This window comes from Schistocerca nitens, chromosome 2 (assembly GCF_023898315.1).
Source record: "Schistocerca nitens isolate TAMUIC-IGC-003100 chromosome 2, iqSchNite1.1, whole genome shotgun sequence".
Lineage (NCBI taxonomy): Eukaryota > Metazoa > Arthropoda > Insecta > Orthoptera > Acrididae > Schistocerca > Schistocerca nitens.
Genome location: NC_064615.1, coordinates 110455126 through 110479601, shown reverse-complemented (window position 1 = coordinate 110479601; position 24476 = coordinate 110455126). Strand labels below are relative to the sequence as shown.

The 24476-nt window shown below is 44.4% G+C and overlaps 1 protein-coding gene across 1 annotated transcript in view; it reads left to right on the top strand.

The window, feature by feature from the left end:
• The window catches only part of LOC126235780 (alpha-tocopherol transfer protein-like), a 237235-nt gene that overhangs the window by 104649 nt on the left and 108110 nt on the right, over nt 1–24476 (top strand). The window contains exon 3 of the mRNA XM_049944587.1: nt 23932–24026. Coding sequence (XP_049800544.1) covers nt 23932–24026 — 95 coding nt within the window. The remainder of the gene's footprint in view (nt 1–23931; nt 24027–24476) is intronic.

Below are 24476 nucleotides of genomic sequence, written 5' to 3'. Positions count from 1 at the left end.
TTGTTCGACCATATACGACGAGCAAGGAGTGCTATAGCAAAATGCACAATTTACGTACTCAATTGAAAGTGGAGTAGGCCAAAGTAAAATCATCGAAAAGCAGTGGCGCTGGGACGAACGACGTAAGTACAAAGCTATGAATTTTGTGTTGAATGTAGAAACCTACTACTTGCAAAAATCGGACACATTTAAGACTATTTCCTAGAAATATCACACTGAATATTCACACGATTTTTGAAACCACATAATCTTGAATGATAATGGATTACGATGTAGCTTTCTTCTGAATCAGAGGCGAAACCATACAAAGCAGTTCTTCAAATACCAATACATCCATTCGTATAAAATTTGCTAAGGATGTACAATCTTGTATCCTATAAAATAAAGTCGTATATAACAGTCATTGTTGGTATATTTATTAAGTCAAACAGTAATTAAATGGTGATACTTTTCAAGCAAAAGTAGGTTTATGGGAACTAACCTCAACTCTTTGTGAAGCATGGAGAGCACACCTTTTCCAGCGTTTCTCCTCTTAATCCAGTTTTTCGTCCATTCTTTCTTTCTTTCTTCTTCTCTCATTAGCATGCATTTCTGCATCGTTTAGCACCAAAACAGCTAATAACGCCAGTTTGCTCTGAACATCTTACCTGAAGCAGTCATCTTCGTTCGATACAACTTGTAGCCGATCACAACACAACCAGCTGCCGATCTTGCACCGTGGGAGAGCTTCGGCATGGAAGATAGCCGGCTCCTTTCCCTGCAAGCCGGCAGGCGTGCACGCCAAACAGTCGGCACCGGGTGGCGTCACGTGACGCACGTATCTCGACGGTGACGCCCCTTAACGACGGCGGCCCGCAGCCTTAGTTCCCCTGACATGCACACGTCTTTGCTACGCGGGGAATCCGAAACACAGTCGGGTATAAAAAATAGAAATACATCAAGTTTGCTACTCAGGATATATGCAGACAGTGAAATACTCGAATTGGTGTTCACTGAATTCCAAGAGCAGGGCTCCACTGAACTAACCCGTACCTAGATATCGTCACACACATTTCGCTGTAGCAATGGCAAAGGTTTAAAAAATATAATTCCGTACCTTCTATTTCTCATTTTACGACCGTGTGAAATAATTATTCTGTCATGTATTGACGGAAATGTGCAGTACTGGACCCGCATTTACGAAATCAGTGCAAGATGATAGCATTAAAGGCCTTCTCCTTCTTCCACGATTCTTGTGTCTGTTAGTGAGCATACGAATTCTTGTCATCCATCTGCTAGACATGCCAGAATTCTCTTATTCTGACTCCACGTTTTTCTGATTCAATTGTCTTTTGTTCTGCTTCAGTCAGTGGTATTCACGTTATCCGGCGAGAACACTGGATGTTTGAGATAATTCTGACTACTTCTGGCTACTGATCTTTGACCAGTCGTCAGATAAGTCCATTAAGCACTTCTTTTTTTGTGTTAGTGTCACAGCCATTATTCCTTATCTGCAGCCACATTCTGTAAAGCATTCTGAACTTCATCAGAATTTATGCCTTTCATTGTACAACGTGTTTACGTTGCGTGACATTTGCGTATGGAGTGCGGAAAAAATGAGTACTTAGCTGCCTGTGTGCGGGCTGCAGTTAGTCTAACCTGCTCTTGACAGTCTCCTTCGTTTTCTTTTGCTTTTTATCTTTTTAACTCACCAGCCTTCTGACTGGTTTGATGTAACTCGCCACGAATTCCTTTCCTGTGGCAACCGCTTCATCTCGAGGTAGCAGTTGCACTCTACAACCTCGGTTTTTGTTGAGTATATTCCATTCTCTCTTTCCCTATAGATTTTACCCTCACCATGGAGGTTATTCCTTGATACCTCAACGCATCTCCTACCTTCCTGTCCCTTCTTCTTGTCAGTGTTCTCCACATGTTACTTTCTTTGCCAATTCTTCGGAGAACCTCCTCCCTCATTGCTTCAATCAGTCCACCACATTCTCAAAGTCCTTCCATAGCACCACAACTCCATCGCTATGATTCGTTTCCGGTTTTTCCACCGTTCTGTTTCAGGACGTCTCTGTGCTCCAAATGTATGTTCTCAGGAATTTTTCTTCTTCCTTTGCTAGGAACACTGTCTTTGCCTATGGTGAGCTGCTTTTTATATCCTTGCCTCGCCCATCATGATCTTTACTTCCAAAATACCACATTTCCTTAACTTCTTCTACGTCGTGGTCGCCAGTTACAATGTTGCGCTTCCACTAATCTTATTTCTGCTTTTTACTATTTAAGTTTTTCATCGCTTTATTCTCAGTTCATACGTACTCTGTACTCCGTTACTCCGTAGGCCGCTCATTTAATTCAACAAATCCCGCAAGTATACCAGTCTCACCAGCGATTCTTATCATCGTAACGTCTGACCCCGAATTATCCAGCTCCTTAAAATTACTTTTATTGTCTTCAGTGTTCCTTCGATTAAACAGTAGTGGAGAAAGACTGCTTCCTATCTTACACATTGTTTCATCTGAACAATTGGTTCAAATGGCTCTGAGCACTATGGGACTTAACATCTGAGGTCATCAGTCCCCTAGAACTTAGAACTACTTAAACCTAACTAACCTAAGGACATCATACACATCCATGCCCCCAGGATTCGAACCTGCGACCGTAGCAGTCTCGCGGTTCCGGACTAAAGCGCCTGGAACCGCTCGGCCACAGCGGCCGGTAATAATTGGTTCTCGGTCTTCCATTCTTCCATGGCTCCCGTGGGAACGATGCATAAGGCGTTGTAGCATATTCCTAGTTTCCTCACAAGTTGCTGATTTTTGAAACTTTGAAAGTTTTCACGGAGTAGTTGGCGTCTGTTATGCCATCTGCCAGCTAAGGTTTTTCAGTATTTCCATGACGCTCAGCCGGGAGTGAAACAAACCATTCATGCTTCCATTTTTGAAAGCGTTCAGTTACTCTCTCACGCCGCCACATTAGCCCTATTTGGTACCGGCCCCATATTCATCAGCAATGTTCTCACGACCACTTAAGTGTTTTCAAGCAGCTTCTTTTATATATTGACTGTATTTTCTAAGTAGCCTACTACTCACACGTTGTCTGCCACATGCTCTACCTAAGTCTGAGGTTGTCATTATTCTATTTCACATTCCTAGAAACTGTTACACCCAGCTATCCATATGAGCTGAGCTTTATCAGTTGTGACTCATTTATTTTGTAGCACTAGAATACTCGTGTTTTATGCTCTGTTAGGGGCACTGTTCCACAGATCTGGATGTTTAAAGCATGTTTTGGATCTTTGCACCTCTTTCAAATCTTGTCAAGACGTGACTGGGTGTATCTACAGCTTTTTTCTTCATTATAGAGTGTGGTACAAATAAAAGTGGCCCGGAGTACAGAGTTCCAGGGTACAAAGAAACACAGCAGACGAAAGTAAATAAAGTACTAACGTGACTATAGCAGATGCTGAATATGACCAGCATTCATTTCTTGCCATTTTTGAGCCCTGTTCAGCAAGCTGCTGAAGGTGGTTCGAAACTGGACTGCTGGAATTGCTGCACTCTCGTCCGAAATATTCTGCTGCAGTTCTTGAAGACTATTAGGGTTGCTGCAATACACCTTAGACTTGAGGGCTCCCCACACAAAGTAATCGCACATTGACAGATCAGATGACCTGGGTGGCTAGATAAGGTCGCCACCAGACTGACCTCTGCTAACAACTCTGACAGGCAGGAAGACCGTGTAAATGTTCTCCAAGATTCGGTGGGCTTTATGGGTAGTTGCTCCATCCTGTTGGAATTAACTGTAGGTCTTTTCCTCCCCCGCTGATGTTACCACAAATGATTTCAAACTGCTGGCAATGTAAGGCGCCGAAGCAAGTATCTCATGAAAGATGATGGGACCTATAATGCGACGTACAGCCAATCTTCTGATCATGCAATGGTGTTTCGTGGAAGTTAAGCGGATTCCCCGGTGCCCAGGACCTGTTATTCTGTGAACCGACTTAACCACTTACAAGAAGACGGCACGACCCTGGGGTCCGGGATTTGTCCGAAATTTTGTGTGGTGAAAGAGGACCCCTAACACGTCACGTGGTTAAAATATTAGGACGCACTACGAGGAAAATCCCGAGAAAAATCGATCCCAAGTTTCTTAGGTGCCTTATGAGTATAAAATGTTAGTCTATTGCAAAGCCGCCGTCTGGCCTACACGGTTAGCAATCGGACCCTTACGCCAGAGGTCTCGTGTTCGATTCCTCCTCCGGCACTTTTTTTTTCTTCTGTTGCTTGCAAAATTGCAGCGCATTGTTACAGGAGAATCGTGAAATTAATTCCCAGGAAGACTGTATAAAAATTCATTCCATAATTCACCCTCAGTTATCGTCACCAATATTCCAAGACATGATTCAATATGCCTGGTCTGGCTCAAAATTATCAGAAACTCAAAACATTTTCGTAAATGTTAACGGGGCATATTTTTGTACAGATTTATTGCAAACGCCCTGTGATTGTAAAAAATCCGCTTTTATATGTTGCACAAGATGTCGCAAAAATTATTTCTTTGTTTGTTTTCACGATAATTACCACTGCAGTGCTTGTTTATAATTATTGTATGTATAAAAATTGAATGTTTCCCAATCGAAATTGTTATTCTGATTAAAAACCCAATGATTCTCCTTATATACTTTACAATGAAAATTGGAAAACCCACCGCCATGAATTGTGTTGTTGGACAAAAAGAAAATAATTTTTATTCAATAATGTAACTAATTTGCTAAAGATAATGTAGGTTTGGGAAACTTTCTGAATAATTGGTGGACCAACAAAAGAAAATGAAACAGAAGAAAAAAAAGTGCCAGAGGGGGAATAGAACCCGAGATGTCTGGCGTAAGAGTCCGAGCCCTAAACATCTTCTTTTTTTTTTTGTCAGGCTTACCACCTTTGCTGACATACATGGTGTTGTACTATCGCATAAATAGTGTCTACAAAGTCCATATGTTGACAAATAGTGGCTAATTAGAAAAGTAATTAATTAAGGAAATGAATAAAACTGAAAATGCCCAAATGAAAGACATGAAGACACTGCGGATAGTACATATACAAAAGAAACATGCTCCTGTTGCAATGAAATGAAATTCGTGTCGGGGGCGACACCTGCTCACGACCCGACGTTCGATAGAGCAAGAGAGCCATCTATCGACTCGTTCCCCAGACGTTGGTGTAAGACTGGGTCGTCTTCTCGAAATTAACTAAGGGTCCGTAAGTGTGATCGATGTCTATCTCGGCTTCCTCGTCTATCTCATCTCTCACCCGTCACACCCCATCTGGCCGGCGGGTCGGTAAATGTAAGTCGCAAGTAATTAGCGAAGTCTTGCCTATATTTCTTATGCTGTTGCAGCTTCGTGTGTCCATCCAGGAGAAAATGCCAAAAATCAATTTTGTCCTTTTCCGATTCGTTATACACGTAGCCCACCACCATTCCCCGCACCCATGTCACTGCATTGGTGTTTTGGACCGGGAAATAAGATTCTTGGGGGAAAAAAAGTGTGTCTGATGAAATTGTGTGAGGGGCGGAGTGTAACAGGAACGCCAATATCTGTTGTGCCAAGTGCCACACTGGAGCCGTCCCACTACATGCTAAACGATGTTCATCAGTGTCCACTGTTGCGCAGCCTAAACATAGTGGAGTGTCTGCCAAATGAATCGCGTGCCGCCGTTGATTCGTGGCGAACTTCCTATTTATCACCACATACCATGTTGAGAGTACCAACGTTGGGAGGTAAACGTTCCGTATAACGCGCCATATCTGTCGCCAGTTCTTGTCTGGGTACTTCTTTTCCAGGGTATTCCTGGGGCACCGGCGCAGTAAGAGTTGGTATACGTCTACATCTAGGCCAGACGGCGGCTCGGCAATGGACTAACATTTTATACTCATAAGGCACCTACGAAACATTGGATCTATTTTTCCTGGATTTTCCGGGTAGTGCGTCCTAATATTTTAACCACGTGAGGTGTTAGGGGTTCTCTTTCACCACACAAAATTTCGCACAAATCCCCGACCCCACGCTCGTGCCGTCTCCTTGTTAGATGAAACCAGGCTTCACCACAAATAAAGATCAGACCCATGTCCAAGCCATTCAGTGTTGCCTCAGTGAACAGCCACTAACAAAATGGAGGCGCTGAGGAGCATCTGCTGGTCTTAATAAATGAACAACGTGCACTCGATGGGGATGCATATGCAGGTTCAGGTAGAGTATCCGACCGCATCATCGACGTGATATGCCACTCTCTTGCGACAAGCGTCGCGTAGATTTGGTAGGACTGTGAAGCATTTTCTAGTGAACTGCAGCCGCATTTTCTGGTGCGCGGGTACGTTTCAGAATTTTTTTTTTGACTTGTTCAAAACAGATCCTCCGTTTCCGCGACTTTATTGTCACATAACTTTCCATAACAACAGCCGCAGTTCCACTGTACCATCGTCCCCTTTGCATTGCACTACTCATCCTGACAGAGACCGCTCTACGCTCTGAAGCGTGTGGATCACGCGGTTGGCGCACACGAGGTGTGCGCGTCACGGAGTGTAGTTTATATGCATACATTCACGTCCAAGCGTATCCACTCGTCCGGGCTACTTTTCTTTGCCCCAACCTCTACGTAGATAATTGCGTATTTTGCATGAAGTATGAAGCGGCTGTTACCATTAATGTACAACATGAACGACAAGCGTTGCCTCACAGTTTCCTAGGCCATGCTGGAAGTTATTTTGATAACTGCATCGAAGATAACTTGCCATGTCCTTCTTACGAATAAATTGTCAGTTCATTCAAAAATTTCCCTTGATAGCCCATACGATCGTACTTACGTAAACAGGTACTGATGGATCGTACTCACGCAAACTGGCATTGGTGTGGTGCTGCGCCATATGCTTGCTAAAGTCAATAAATTCTATATCTTCCTGACAGTTTTGATCCACGGCCTTCAGAATGTTGTGCGAGAAAATTGCGAGCTCGCTTTCGCATAAGACGTTTCCGAAATCTATGCTGGTTGGCACGGAGGTTATTCTGTTCGAGGTAGATAATAACGTTTGAGCTCTGAATATTTTCTAAGATTTTATAGCAGATGGACATCGAATATATTGTACGGCAGTTTTGTGGCTAACTTTTTCTGCCCTTCTTCTAAACATGCGCGACTTGTGCTTGCTTCTAACAACTGGGCGCAGCTTTTTGTTCACTAGATCTAATTACAATTAAAGCAGGACTAACAGACACAAATTCTGTATAGAATCTGACAGGAATTCCATCCGGCCCCAGAAATTTGTTAAACGCTATCGATTTCAGCTCTTTGAATGTCGTGGTTACATTCCAGCCGTTCTCTGACGCAGGAGGAGTTAAGTCCCACGTATATGGTCATCATCATCATCGCCGACGTGATGCAAAGTTAAAAACATTTGACGAAAATAAATAGCGAGTAATAATTGTCCTAAACGTACAGCAATATACACACACACATCTGACAAACTAATCACACCAGAATACAACTTCCTAATACCACGTAACACTGCCTCTAGCCCATATAATGTCCTCAATCCTTCGAGGAAAATGGTCAACATGTTTCTTCAGGTATGCCACATATTGACGATCAGATCTCGTAAGGTTACCAGATTGCAGGAATGTTGATTGTCACTCGCTGTTCCAAATAGTCTCAAACATATTCTATGAGATTTCATCGGATGATTTGCGAAGACAGTCGAGGTGCGTAAATGCGTCTGAGTATTCGTTAGACCAGGAAAGAACGTGTGCTGTCCTGTGAAGATGGTTTTTGACATCTCATAAGATGGCGGTGGCCGCATCATACTCTCTGTGAAGAAGCTGAAAAAGGTGCAGCAATTGGTCATCAAGAAATTTTGAAATAATCTTGCTCTTTCCACAGTAACCACTATGAGTAGGTCCAAGTCGTACTACCAATAACATCCGCGGAACATCACACAACCACCTCCGACCTGAATTATATTCTTCACACAGCGTCCGTTAAACGTGTAATTGTGTCTGTGCACTCGACGGCTTGCATCGCTTGAAAAGAGGCAAAATCGCGGACAACACAATACGCCTCTATTCAGCTGTAATACAGATTGCGTTGTTCGCTCATTAATGATACATGGCTCTTTATGCCGCTGTGAGTGATGTTTTTTTTTCCATAGAATGCAGTTCTCTTCCCATTGCGCTACTTCAATCGCGGTTTGGCCTTTGACAAGGTACGAATTATACACCGTCTAAACTGCTCCAAAAGCGACCAATCTGTCTTGTAATGGGAGACTTTGTCCTGTGACAGTTACTACGATACATAGGCTCTCCCTTCATTCTCAAGGCCGGCCGTCTGTAAACCGTTATTCTGCATGATTTTTCTTTCCTTTTAGAAGTATTAACACTGCACACTATCAAAGGTTCTTAGGTCTGGATAGATTCTTTCCCAGTGTGTCCAAATTATTTGACAACGTCCCTTGCAGTTAGGTAAATTTTGAGATGATAGGTACGCAATCTGAGCATCCCACCTCCGAGATAGAAGTGAAGACATCAAAGGCATTAACTGCGTTGTTGCTACGGAGGTGGTGCAGCCTTGTGCTCAAGGAATAGTACGGATATAGTAAAAGTCTGAATAATAGAGCTGAATACACCACAGTAAGAGCAGCTTATACGTGGGTGCAAAACTACTGAAGTGGCTCTTTAAGAGCTGAGAGACTAGCCGCGAAAGTGCCAGTATATAATGGGCTTAGTCGCTTGAATCTGGTAGAGACCACCCGTCACCTGGCTAAAAAGTGGTTCGGTCACTACAGCCACCTGCCCGGTCGTCTCGCTTCACCTGGCGCGCGCAATCTCGCTCTCTCCCTCTTTTTTTTCCCCCATCTCTTGCAGCACCAAGCCATCATATACACAAGTGTCATACTTCAGTGTGCCAACGGCCACACACACAACACTCTCAGCCAAGCTGTTGTTGTTGTTGTTGTCGTCTTCAGTTAAGAGATAGCTTTGGTGCAGCTCTCCATGTTACTTTGCAAGGTTCTTCATCTCCGAGTAACTACTGCAACCTACATCCTTCTGAATCAGCTTAGTGTATTCATCTCTACGATTTTTACCCTCCAAGCTTCCCTCCAATAGTAAACTCGTGATCCCTTGATGCCTCAGAACATGTCCTACCACCGATCCCTTCTTCTAGTCAAGTTGTACCACAAATTCCTCTTCTCCCCAGTTCTATTCAGTACCTCCTCATTAGTTACATGACCTACCCATCTTATCTTCATCATTCTTCTGTAGCACCACATTTCAAAAGCTTCTATTCACTTCTTGTCTAAAGTATTTGTCGTCCATGTATCACTTCCATACATGGATACACTCCATACAAATACTTTCAGAAAAAGATTTACTGACACTTATACTCGTTGTTCACAAATTTCTCTTCTTTTCTTGTCATAGTCTACATTTTATAGTTTTTAGGATATAAAATGTAACGTAGCTACATGTTTATAATTAGTCATACTAAAACTTTCAGTACATATGTTCCCAGGTACAAGGTCCATTCAATAAATAACCGGAAAAGTTGTATAAAAAACACGAAAATTCAAAAAAGTTGGTGCTTCTTTGCTATTTTTGGTGGTGTACTAGAACTATTACCAGATGGGCCTGGCATGCCTGCCTCGTGAACGGGGTGCTAGGAATCAGTGAAACAAGATGGCGGTAATTTTACAGGTAGGCACCAAAGTGGAGCAGCGGAGTATCATTAGATTTTCGTTGGCTGAAGGGTTAAAACCAATAGGAATTGACCATTGGATGACCGTGCAATATGGTGAAAGTTGAGTGAGTCAAACACAAGTGTATGAGTCGGCAGATAAGCTCAAAAGGGTTGTAATGAGTGTTGAAGATTCGCCACATTCAGTACGCAGTCGCGGAGAACTGCTGAGTTGATTAATTTATATGGGAAAACGGTCGTATTATGGTTGGGTGATACTGCAGCATCGCTGAACATTTGACTGATGAGCCCACCATATTGGTCATTACGTACTGATGTTCAAAAACGTGTGTGCGAAGTGGTTCCAAAACATCTGACATGATAAATGAAAGAAGGGCGCATCGTTATGTATAGGGAGCGCCTGCGACAGTACGAGGCTGAGGCGGAGGCATTTGTTCATCGTTTAACAGGAGATGAAAATTGGCTGCATTTTTACGAATCTGAATGAAAGTGGGCTTCAGTGGAGTGGCGACATTTTTCCTCTCTAAAATCCAAGAAATTGTGAACTGAAAGTTAAGTAATGCTGTGATATTGCCGACTTTGTTTTGGGACCATAAGGGAGAAATTGTAGAGCATTACATGCTGAATGGCCAAAAAGTGAACAGTGCTAAGTATGAAACCCTTCCGCGTGAAATTTGAAACTGTGATATCAGTCCGTAAACAACACGAAGACAAAAAATTGCAAGACATAGAAGATGATTTCAAGAAAAACAATTCCCGAAATTTCTACAGAGTATTAAAACAAAAGTTAACAAAGTACTCTCCTCCATCACTCCAACTGAAAAATGAACATGGGGAAATTGCCCATACCAACACCAAAAACTGTGAAATTCTTGCAAATTACTTCTCCAAATTGCTGAATTGTGGAAAGCCTGCAGAAAAATTTGAGTTCCGTCATACACAACGAAACCCAGACTCAAAGCCACCAAGTTTACAGGAGATTAAAGAGATAATTCAGTCACTAAAAAATAACAGAGCATCAGGAGAAGACCAAATCATCGCAAAATTATGGAAAAATGCAGGAGAAAATCTTATTGCAAAACTCAAATTATAGATGAAATCTGGAAAACTGAACAAATCCCCACAGATTGGAAAACAGCAATCATACATCCTCTGCACAAAAAAGGAAGTAAAACAGACCCCAACAACTATCGTGGAATCTCTTTATTGTCAATAACATACAATATTCTGTCTAAAGCCGTGCTAAACCGAGCAGAACCTCAACTGGATTCAAAACTATGCGAATATCAAGGTGGATTCAGAAAAGGTCGATCATGCATAAAACAAATCCTTAACTTGAAAAATTCGATGAAATATTTGCATAGTACTTCAAATAAAAGTTACGTCATCACGTTTGTCGACTTTAAAAAAGCATATGACACTACAGACCGAGAATGTCTTTTTGAGATGTTAGCAGAATTTGGACTAGGTCAAAAGACAATAAACATCATAAAAGAAACACTTTGGGAGACGAAATCCAAAGCAAAATTTATGGGAGAACTGAGCACAGAATTTTAAATAGACATAGGAGTATGACAAAGAGATGGACTGTCCCCAGTGCTCTTCAATTGTGCTCTTGAAAAATTTTTTCGAGAACGGAGAAAAGCAGGTACACCAGCACACAGACTGGGACCAAAACGTAATGGCATAGAATTAGACTGTTTGGCATTTGCTGACGACATGGCAATGATCGCGCAAGACATTACCGATGCACAGGAACAGCTAGAATTATTACAAGAGCAGCAAATTTATGACTGACATCAAAGATGCACCTTCTGATCTCAAAATTGGTAATAACTACAGATCTCGACTAAAAGAATTTAAATATTTAGGCGAATGGATTGCAGAAAATTGTAATGAAAAGAAATCTGTCAGATCAAGACTCCATAAAATGGACTCGGCGTTTCAGTTAACAAAAAACGTTTACAACAAAAAGTGTCTCCTAAAAGGGGAATTGGAAGTGAAAGAACGTAAAATAACGAGGAAAATCCTAGGACTAAGAAATATAGATGGTCAGCATTATCCAAAACCCAATGCAGAAATATATAAAAATATCTCCAAAATAAGACACAATGGACATGAGAAGAATCCAATTCATGGGGCATTTAGAAAGAAACTGCAAAAAGGTGGGAATTTAAGGAGATGGGACCTGGATAAACTGAAAGAACCAGAGGTTGTACAGAGTTTCAGGGAGAGCATAAGGAAACAATTGACAGGAATGGGGGAAAGAAATACAGTAGAAGAAGAATGTGTAGCTTTGAGGAATGAAATAGTGAAGGCAGCAGAGGATCAAGTAGGTAAAAAGACGAGGACTAGTAGAAATCCTTGGGTAACAGAAAAGATACTGAATTCAGTTGATGAAAGGAGAAAATACAAAAATGCAGCAAGTGAAGCAGGCAAAAAGGAATACAAACGTCTCAAGAATGAGATCGACAGAAAGTGCAAAATGGCTAAGCAGGGATGGCTAGAGGACAAATGTAAGGATGTAGAGGCTTATCTCACGAGGGGTAAGATAGATACTGCCTACAGGAAAATTAAAAAGACCTTTGGAGAAAAGAAAACCACTTGCATGAATATCAAGAGCTCAGATAGAACCCCAGTTCTAAGCAAAGAAGGGAAAACAGAAAGGTGGAAGGAGTATATAGAGGGTTTATACAAGGGCAATGTACTTGAGGACAATATTATGGAAATGAAAGAGGATGTAGATGAAGATGAAATGGGAGATACGATACTGCGTGAAGAGTTTGACAGAGCACTGAAAGACCTGAGTCGAAACAAGGCCCCCGGAGTAGACAACATTCCATTGGAACTACTGACGGCCTTGGGAGAGCCAGTCCTGACAAAACTATACCATCTGGTGAGCAAGATGTATGAGACAGGCGAAATTCCCTCAGACTTCAAGAAGAATATAATAATTCCAATCCCAAAGAAAGCAGGTGTTGACAGATGAGAAAATTACCGAACTATCAGTTTAATAAGTCACAGCTGCAAAATACTAACGCGAATTCTGTACAGACGAATGGAAAAACTGGTAGAAGCCGACCTCGGGGAAGATCAGTTTGGATTCCGTAGAAATGTTGGAACACGTGAGGCAATACTGACTCTACGACTCACCTTAGAAGAAGGATTAAGGAAAGGCAAACCTACGTTTCTAGCATTTGTAGACTTAGAGAAAGCTTTTGACAATGTTGACTGGAATACTCTCTTTCAAATTCTGAACGCTATTTACAATTTGTACAGATGGCAGTTATAAGAGTCGAGGGACATGAAAGGGAAGCAGTGGTTGGGAAGGGAGTGAGACAGGGTTGTAGCCTCTCCCCGATGCTATTCAATCTGTATATTGAGCAAGCAGTAAAGTAAACGAAAAAAAGCCGGCCGAAGTGGCCGTGCGGTTCTAGGCGCTGCAGTCTGTAACCGCGAGACCGCTACGGTCGCAGGTTCGAATCCTGCCTCGGGCATGGATGTGTGTGATGTCCTTAGGTTAGTTAGGTTTAACTAGTTCTAAGTTCTAGGGGACTAATGACCTTAGAAGTTGAGTCCCATAGTGCTCAGAGCCATTTGAACCATTTAAACGAAAGAAAAGTTCGTAGTAGGTATTAAAATCCATGGAGAAGAAATAAAAACTTTGAGGTTCGCCGATGACATTGTAATTCTGTCAGAGACAGCAGAGGACTTGGAAGAGCAGTTGAACGGAATGGACAGTGTCTTGAAAGGAGGGTATAAGATGAACATCAACAAAAGCAAAACAAGGATAATGGAATGTAGTCGAATTAAGTCAAGTGATGCTGAGGGAATTAGATTAGGAAATGAGACACTTAAATTAGTAAAGGAGTTTTGCTATTTGGGGAGCAAAATAACTGATGATGGTCGAAGTAGAGAGGATATAAAATGTAGACTGGCAATGGCAAGGAAAGCGTTTACGAAGAAGAGAAATTTGTTAACATCGAGTATAGATTTAAGTGTCAGGAAGTCGTTTCTGAAAGTATTTGTATGTAGTGTAGCCATGTATGGAAGTGAAACATGGACGATAAATAGTTTAGACAAGAAGAGAATAGAAGCTTTCTAAATGTGGTGCTACAGAAGAATGCTGAAGATTAGATGGGTAGATCACATAACTAATGAGGAGGTATTGAATAGAATTGGGGAGAAGAGGAGTTTGTGGCACAACTTGACTAGAAGAAGGGATCGGTTGGTAGGACATGTTTTGAGGCATCAAGGGATCACCAATTTAGTACTGGAGGGCAGCGTGGAGGGTAAAAATCGTAGAGGGAGACCAAGAGATGAATACACTAAGCAGATTCAGAAGGATGTAGGCTGCAGTAGGTACTGGGAGATGAAGAGGCTTGCACAGGATAGAGTAGCATGGAGAGCTGCATCAAACCACTCTCAGGACTGAAGACCACAACAACAACATTAGAAAGAATGGACTCAAACAGGTTAACGCACAGAATCCGTACATTTTTAAAGAACTAAACTACAAGACCGAACTGGTACAAACAGACGGAAAAAGACCTGAGAGAAGTAGGGTCTCCAAATCTACATGACAGAAATCAAATCAGAAAAATCACAAACACACAGGGTTTTGAGGAAGAAGGGAGAAAACCTAACCGACGTACGTGGTCTACTCGACGAAAACTAGCCCATTCGTTGCGTATGAAGGAATACTGGGCGAAAAGGACGGCCAACAAATGTTGATAAGGCGTGGTCCTAAGTAATCCATCTGCGAAGAAGGATACCACCCCCACCGGCGTCTCGCCGTTGCCAACAGAAACGCACATTTCCGACAGATGCCGCTAGCTGTCTCGCGGCGACCTGGCGGATCCAATAATGCACGCCCACTGAGCCACGTCTTCAGCGGCTTCGAATACGAGCGCCCTCTGCCGCCGAGATATAGGAGGGCCGGCGGCAGCTACAAGGCCGGTTCAGTCGCAGTCTTCGATAGTCCTCAACCAGTCAACCTTCGACAGTTCGCTTATGCGTTAGCAGCAGGAGCTCCACTCTAGACGATGCACCTTTGTTCTTTTTTGAGGTTTCTCCACAAAGCTTGGAGAAAGCTACATGTGAAGTAAAACTTCTGTTTACTGCATTTACGTGATCGCTAATCGTTTCTGCCCTGTCCAATTTATCTACGGCTGTAGCTGCTGCACCACTCTGTAGCCCACCTTCCTTTACCGTTGTGTACTGAGGAGTACACAACAGAAGCCAGCAGTTTTGAGGTCACGTCGTGAACTGGTGTCCAGCGGCGACTTGTTGGTGCATGACAACGCTAGAGCACACGCTGCTTGAGTCACATTACATACCATCAGAGACCACAGGTTCCTCTGCTTCCCCCACCCGCATATTCCCCGTATCTGCCACCTTCAGATTATCACATTTTTAACTCGCCGAAAGAAACTCTTAGTGGATGAAGATTCGCGGATGATGCGGAAGACCAGGGAGAAGTTACGCACAAGCCCCCAAAAATTCTTTTGACGTAGAACTGAGAAGCTTGTCCAGCGCTGGCGTAAGTGCTTGAAAAGGATTGCGTTGAAAAATAAAAGTGTTTCGTTCCATTCTCGTAATGGATTCTCTTAAATCCCGATTTTTTATTGAATTATTCTTGATATCCTCAGTCTTCGTCGCCTCGTCGTAGACCCTTACTGTGGAATACACTACTGGCCATTAAAATTGCTACACCAAGAAGAAATACAGATGATAAACGGGTATTCATTAGATAAATATATTATACTACAACTGACATGTGATTACATTTTCACGCTATTTGGGTGCATAGATCCTGAGAAATCGCCGGCCGAAGTGGCCGTGCGGTTAAAGGCGCTGCAGTCTGGAACCGCAAGAGCGCTACGGTCGCAGGTTCGAATCCTGCCTCGGGCATGGATGTTTGTGATGTCCTTAGGTTAGTTAGGTTTAACTAGTTCTAAGTTCTAGGGGACTAATAACCTCAGCAGTTGAGTCCCATAGTGCTCAGAGCCATTTGAACCTGAGAAATCAGTACCCAGAACAACCACCTCTGGCCCTAATAACGGCCTTAATACGCCTGGGCACTGAGTCAAACAGAGCTTGGATGGCGTGTACAGGTACAGCTGCCCATGCAGCTTCAACACGATACCACAGTTCATCAAGAGTAGTGACTGGTGTATTGTGACGAGCCAGTTGGTCGGCCACCATTGACCAGACGTTATCAATAGGTGAGAGATCTGGAGAATGTGCTGGCCAGGGCAGCAGTCGAACAGTTTCTGTATGCACAAAGGCCCGTACAGGAACTGCAACATGCGGTCGTGCATTGTCCTGCTCAAATGTAGGGTTTCGCAGGGATCGAATGAAGGGTAGAGGGACGGGTCGTAAAACATTTGAAATGTAACGTCCACTGTTCAAAGTGCCGTCAATGCGAACAAGAGGTGACCGAGACGTGTAACCAATGGCACCCCATACCATCACGCCGGGTGATGTCGCTAAACACGGATGCGACCATCATGATGTTGTAAACAGAACCTGGATTCATCTGAAAAAATGACGTTTTGCATTTGTGCACCGAGGTTCGTCGTTCAGTACACCACCGCAGGCGCTCCTGTTTGATGCAGCGTCAAGGGTAACCCCAGCCACGGTCTCCGAGATGATAGTCCATGGTGCTGCAAACGTTGTCGAACTGTTCGTGCAGATGGTTGTTGTCTTGCAAACGTCCCCATCTTTTGACGCAGGGATCGAGACGTGGCTGCACAATCCGTTACAGCCATGCGGATAAGATGCCTGTCATCTCGACTGCTAGTGATACGAGGCCGTTGGGATCCAGCACGGCTAACAGTCAGTGGATCTCGACCAACGCGAGCAGCAAAGTCGCGATACGATAAACCGCAATCGCGATAGGCTACAATCTGCTCTTTATCAAAGTCGGAAACGTGATGGTACGCATTTCTCCTCCTTACAAGAGCCATCGCAACAACGTTTCACCAGGCAACGCCGGTCAACTGCTGTTTGTGTATGAGAAATCGTTTGGAAACGTTCCTCATGTCAGCACCTCGTAGGTGTCGCCACCGGCGCCAACCTTGTGTGAATGCTCTGAAAAGCTAATCATTTGCGTATCACCGCATCTTATTCCTGTCGGTTAAATTTCGCGTCTGTAGCACGTCATCTTCGTTGTGTAGTAATGTTAATGGCCAGTAGTGTAGTTGTGTACCGCTCAAGGTACAGGAACTCAAATTCTGCAAAAGACTTAATGACTCACAAGTGTTACTGATTTCGCATTTTATCTTTTTTCTGTCTTACATTGTTTCTGTGATATAAATGTTTTTGCATCTTCATAAGAAAAAATCTCCTCTGTAAATATGAACATGTGTTCCCGAAACAGAAATCTTGAAATCAACTCGCTGTTTTCATTCGTTAGATACAATACGCCATAGGCAACGGCGCGCAGGTTGATGCTGTATTCTTTGACTTCTGGAAAGCATTCGAACATCTCCGTACAGTCGTATCGCGAAAAAATACTATTTTGTCGAGTACTGGACCCGAATTGTGACTGAACTCAAGACTTCGTAGCACATAGTACTCAACCTGCTGTTCTTAACGGAGGGAAATCCATAGATGTGAAGGTAATTTCGGGAATAGCAGGAATGTAATATGGTCTTCTTTTTGTTTTAGTCATTAGTTTTCTGATTTATTTGATGATTCCGTCAGAAACGCCTCTCCTGTGTCATCGCCTTCGTCTCACAGTAGCACGTGCATCCTACGTCCTCATTTGAAGTGTCTCTCTTTGTCTGCAGTTATTACCCTCTACGGCCCCCTCTAGCACCAAGGACGTTATTCGTAAATGTCTTAGCACATGTCCTATCATGCTGTCATGTCTTCCCTCGTCAATTCTTGCCATATGTTATTCTTTGCCGATTTTCCTCATTTGTTGTTGTTCGTTTCATAGTCCCAACTTTGTAGTAAAGCAAGTATATTTCTTAACTTCGTAATTTTTGCGACATTCGTAACCGCTTGAAAAGACGAATGGAGTAACAAAGCTTGTTAATGTTGACACAAACTTTCCACAGAAATATCCCAGAAATGAACTAAAATTGAAACGTACTGCTGCTACAATCGACTATTGAGGCGTAACTCAGTGAGATTCTCATCCAGGGCTCTTCCGTTGTATACACCGGGGATGGCTGCTTCTGGTTGAAGTCCTCTGCAAGTGATGTGCTGAGAGCTTCCCTCCTCATACTCCCGCAACCCATGAGAATGCCCGTTGACCATTACATACATATCACATGTGGTTCTGACGTCTTTCACGGCCGTGCCTAACGAGGCTGCAAGAATATGAAAGTGTAAAATAGCAACAGCACGGAGTGTATGAAGAAGATACAGTAATCTCCATTTTCTGTTTATTCTACTCGAACGACTTTTTGTCCTCCATCAGTACATATGGCTTTCTCCACCGCACCAATAAGGTTTTATCAGCACTTAGATGTACACACACCAAAAAAGGTTTGCAACACTCCGTTTCCCAGAACTCCTGAAGATAGACGTTGACAGTGGATATTGTATCACAGGCACAGTCCCTCTGACTGTTCAGAGATGTCACTAAACTTGCCCAAAGATGTAAACAACCATGCATGAGCAGCGCCTATTAGACGGAGGGGGTCTGAGAGCCGATCATTTCCAGTCATTCGACCAGGAATGACGTGCACGGCTCGTGTTGTTCAACCAGGCCTAGACGATCAATACCGCGGTTCGATCGGGTCCGCGTTGTTACTTTGTGCCAGGAAGGGCTCTCAACCAGGGAAATGCCCAGGCGTCTCGATGTTGTTCAGACATGGAAGAGATACAGAGAGACAGGAATTGTCGATGACGTGCCTCGCTCAGGCCGTCCAAGGGTTACTATTGCAGTGGATGACCGTTGTCTACGGATTACGGCTCGAAGGAACCCTGACAGCAACGCCACCACGTTGAATAATACTTTTCGTGCAGCCACAGGACATCGTGTTACGACTCAGACTGTGCGCAGTAGGCTGCATGATGCGCAACTTCACTCCCGACGTCCATGGCGAGATCCATCTTTGCAAACTCGACACCATGCAGTGCGGTACAGATGGGCCCAAACAACATGCCGAGTGGACCGCTCAGGATTGGCATCACGTTCTCTTCACCGATGAGTGTCGCATATGCCTTCAATCAGACAGTATTCGGAGACGTGTTTGGAAGCAACCCGGTGAGGCTGAACGCCTTAGACACACTGTCCAGCGAGTGCAGCAAGGTGGAGGTTCCCTACTGTTTTGGAGTGGAATTATGTGGGGCCGACGCACGCCGCTGGTGGTCATGGAAGGCGCCATAACGGCTGCACGATACGTGAATGCCATCCTCCGACCGATAGTGCAACCATATTGGCAGCATATGGGCGAGGCATTCGTCTTCATGGACAACAGTTCGCGACCCCATCATGTACATCTTTTGGACGACTTCCTTCAGGATAACGACGTCGCTCGACTAGAGTGGCCAGCATGTTCTCCAGCCATGACCCTGTCGGACATACCTGGGATAGATTTAAGAGGGATCTACGCCGAATCGCCGTTGGATGGGACAATCCGGACCAACAGTGCCTTGATGAACTTGTGGATAGTACACCACGACGAATATAGGCATGCATCAATGCAAGAGGACGTGCTACTGGGTAATAGAGGTACCGGTGTGTACAGCAATCTGGAGCACCACCTCTGCAGGTCTCGCTGTATGGTGGTACAACATGCAATGTGTGGTTTTCGTGAGTAATAAAAAGGGCTGAAATGATGTTTATGTTGATCCCTATTCCAATTTTATGTACAGGTTCCGGAACTCTAGGAACCGAGGTGATGCAAAACTGTTTTTGATGTGTGTAGTTTTACACATGTAGATAAGTTCAACAGGAAGCTACAGCGATCAGACACCACTAGGAGAAATTTTCGGCTGTATATGCCGTTGACACAAAGAAATGTCCCGTTTCACAGTATTCTCAAAGAAAATGTGTTCGGTTGTTTATTAATAACTTGACAGTGTTCTACAACGCCAAACCTGACACTTCAACAAATATATATATATATATATATATATATATATATATATATATATATATATATATATATATATGTACGAGGGCTATTCCGAAAGTAAGGTCCGATCGGTCACGAAATGACTATGAAAATCCGATAAAGCTTTGCACAGATGTGTTGGGTAGTGTCTCTAGTATAACCCCAGTTAGCATCACGTCGCTCTTCTCATTTCTGAGCTCGCAGTGAGTGCGTAAAGATGTCTAGAAAATAGTGTCTGCCGCCAAGTACGGGGGCCTGGTGAGAAATTTCCCCTGAAGCTATGCAGCTAACATTACATAACTGTCGTGCTGTTTCGTCTTCAAGACAATTCTCAGCCGCATTCTGCAGGGGCAATGAAGATGCTCCTGCATCGTTTTCAAATGGAAATGTGAGATTACCCACAATACAGCCCGTAATTGTCTCCCTCTGAGTTTCAGCTCAGGTCACATGAACCGCTGGTTATGAAGACAACATTTCGGCACAAGACAACGAGCCGTAGGCCAGCGTAGAGAATTGGCGGAGAGCACTGGCGGCTGCCTTCTATAGCGAGGGTATGGGAAAGTTGGTACAACGCTACGATACACGTCTAAGTCGGGTCGGCGACTATGGAGATAAGTAGCTGCAAGATGTATCTAACTGTTGCAAATAAAACATTTTTGATTTTTACCGTGGTTTCCATTTCGCGACCTATCGGACCTTACTTTCGGAATAGCCCTCGTATATATATATACACTCCTGGAAATTGAAATAAGAACACCGTGAATTCATTGTCCCAGGAAGGGGAAACTTTATTGACACATTCCTGGGGTCAGATACATCACATGATCACACTGACAGAACCACAAGCACATAGACACAGGCAACAGAGCATGCACAATGTCGGCACTAGTACAGTGTATATCCACCTTTCGCAGCAATGCAGGCTGCTATTCTCCCATGGAGACGATCGTAGAGATGCTGGATGTAGTCCTGTGGAACGGCTTGCTATGCCATTTCCACCTGGCGCCTCAGTTGGACCAGCGTTCGTGCTGGACGTGCAGACCGCGTGAGACGACGCTTCATCCAGTCCCAAACATGCTCAATGGGGGACAGATCCGGAGATCTTGCTGGCCAGGGTAGTTGACTTACACCTTCTAGAGCACGTTGGGTGGCACGGGATACATGCGGACGTGCATTGTCCTGCTGGAACAGCAAGTTCCCTTGCCGGTCTAGGAATGGTAGAACGATGGGTTCGATGACGGTTTGGATGTACCGTGCACTATTCAGTGTCCCCTCGACGATCACCAGTGGTGTACGGCCAGTGTAGGAGATCGCTCCCCACACCATGACGCCGGGTGTTGGCCCTGTGTGCCTCGGTCGTATGCAGTCCTGATTGTGGCGCTCACCTGCACGGCGCCAAACACGCATACGACCATCATTGGCACCAAGGCAGAAGCGACTCTCATCGCTGAAGACGACACGTCTCCATTCGTCCCTCCATTCACGCCTGTCGCGACACCACTGGAGGCGGGCTGCACGATGTTGGGGCGTGAGCGGAAGACGGCCTAACGGTGTGCGGGACCGTAGCCCAGCTTCATGGAGACGGTTGCGAATGGTCCTCGCCGATACCCCAGGAGCAACAGTGTCCCTAATTTGCTGGGAAGTGGCGGTGCGGTCCCCTACGGCACTGCGTAGGATCCTACGGTCTTGGCGTGCATCCGTGCGTCGCTGCGGTCCGGTCCCAGGTCGACGGGCACGTGCACCTTCCGCCGACCACTGGCGACAACATCGATGTACTGTGGAGACCTCACGCCCCACGTGTTGAGCAATTCGGCGGTACGTCCACCCGGCCTCCCGCATGCCCACTATACGCCCTCGCTCAAAGTCCGTCAACTGCACATACGGTTCACGTCCACGCTGTCGCGGCATGCTACCAGTGTTAAAGACTGCGATGGAGCTCCGTATGCCACGGCAAACTGGCTGACACTGACGGCGGCGGTGCACAAATGCTGCGCAGCTAGCGCCATTCGACGGCCAACACCGCGGTTCCTGGTGTGTCCGCTGTGCCGTGCGTGTGATCATTGCTTGTACAGCCCTCTCGCAGTGTCCGGAGCAAGTATGGTGGGTCTGACACACCGGTGTCAATGTGTTCTTTTTTCCATTTCCAGGAGTATATATATATATATATATATATATATATATATATATATATATATATGTGTGTGTGTGTGTGTGTGTGTGTGTGTGTGTGTGTGTGTGTGTGTGTGTGTGTGTGTGTGTATATACCGTATAATATATATATACTGTCACCCCAATATAATTGGGGTGACGGTTTTAACATTTAACATTTTTAATGATGCAAGATTCTCACGCAGCTACTGAACATAAACTGAATATACTACGAACCTGGTAGTCGTTTCGTGGTTTCTCTGTGCGTTGCGTATGGTGGCCGATGCGAGAGAACGTCACCGCTTACAGGACAAAAAACACACGCACAGTGCCGGAACATCGGAAGTCGCTATCTGGGGACCAGAATATCAGCGCGAATGTGCATCACCAAGCAGCGAGGACAGCTACAGATGCTCCTGCGAGTGGCTAGCCGAGACTGAGCGCCAAATACTGTCTCACAAAACAGAAAAGACAGTAGTCATACACCGGAAACTAAAGTATATAAGAGAAATAGAAGGCTGAGCGACAGAAGAAATACCACAGACAGGATGGAGCGTGGCAAACCCGTGATTGGCTGGCGCTTCTTAAGAAGTGTTTACTTAGCAGAATGTCCCATCTGCACTTCCAGCGTAGACATTGTACAGCTCACTTGACACGTAGATTCGGCGGCGTCCATTTCTAGTGGAGGCGCGGCGGAATGTTGGTGACATACAAGTGAATGGTATGCCGTCTTGGTAACTGCTACAGATGTTCGAACATCCATTTACATGTCAGTAAGAGTTTGTTTTGCCCTGTCTTACTGTGAGACATATGTTTTGTTACGACTATCGTACTAAACACGCTCACACTTGCAGTAGGGCCTACTTAGCTGAAGTTGTGGAAGAAATATTTGTAAAATGTGACTGGTAACAGTAAATGTAACAGGCACATGTATGTTGGAGTGTACAGACTCCTAGCGACCTGAGCGTAATATTAGATTGCTCCATAAGTTCGTAGCATTCTTTTTTATTTTATTTATTTATTTATTTATTTGCGAGATGGTATTGCGATTGCTACATGTTCATTTATCGATTGTCATTTTTTTAATTTGTAGTTCAGTATTGCTATTCCATATTGTCATTTGGATATAGTGAATGGAACTGTGGAAGCTAGAAAATGAAGTGCCAAGAGGAGAAATTCGAAAGTTTCCTACATGTTCTTCTGTCTGAGTTCAAAAGAGGGGCTGACGGCAGAGGAAGCAGCCAGGGACATTTGCGCCTTGTATGGGGATAACGCCACAGGACAGCACGGCAAGAAAATGGTTACCTCATTTTAAGGAGGATCGCTTTGACTTTAGTGACTCTCCACGTTCAGGACGACTTGTTAAAATTGAAGGATGGTTCAAATGGTTCAAATGGCTCTGAGCACTATGCGACTTAACTTCTGAGGTCATCAGTCGCCTAGAACTGAGAACTAATTAAACCTAACTAACCTAAGGACATCACACACATCACATGCCCGAGGCAGGATTCGAACCAGCGACCGTAGCAGTCCCGCGGTTCCGGACTGAGCGCCTAGAACCGCTAGACCACCGCGTTCGGCAAAATTGAAGGTGAATATATTAATGACGACTTAATTATCTGTTATGTGCATCTATTGTATTTATTAAACCCTGCGAAAAACTCTCCGAGCTTACACACCAACCAAGAACATTTTTGTCGTTGTCGTATTTTCAGAAGTCTCGTTGTATGTTGGCTAATGACAACCAATATGTACGCATATAGTATCGGGCACCAGACTTTTCCACGAAAGTAATGTTTTTATTCATTACACAAAAGCAGAATATGCAAAAGGTAAGAAGTACGAGAGACACTCGAGCGAAGCTTACCTCCTAGGAAACGTCCGTAACCAAAACGCAGTAACTGTATGTAAATAAGGTATGATGTCAGTAGCTTGAGTGCAGCTGCGGGCGGTTTTTATGACCCGGCGGCTCGGTGTTTCAGAGCGCGGGGAGGTGGAACCGCACCGCACGGACGACTTGTTCCTGCTGCGCTTCCTCAGGGCACGCTGTTTCCACGTGGAGCGCGCCCACAAGCTGGTGAGTACTGTAGCAGCGTCTGGTGTGATACTGGGGCTCTGTTGCTGTTTCCCTACATTGTGCGCCTGTGCTGCGTGATTGTAATTATCCTCGTTTAATTCTTCAACTGCAGACTGCGCAAGAGAACCAGTTACGTATTAGAACGCAATGTTGATTTGCGTCATTTGAGCCGCGCGGGATTAGCCGAGCGGTCTCAAGCGCTGCAGTCATGGACTGTGCGGCTGGTCCCGGCGGAGGTTCGAGTCCTCCCTCGGCAATGGGTGTGTGTGTTTGTCCTTAGGATAACTTAGGTTAAGTAGTGTGTACGCTTAGGGACTCATGACCTTAGCAGTTAAGTCCCATAAGATTTCACACACATTTGTTTTTTTGCGTCATTTGATGCAAAAATCAGCCTTTTCTTCAGCTTTTGTGCACGTTCAAAATTCCTGTTTCCTGTCGCCATTGATTTAT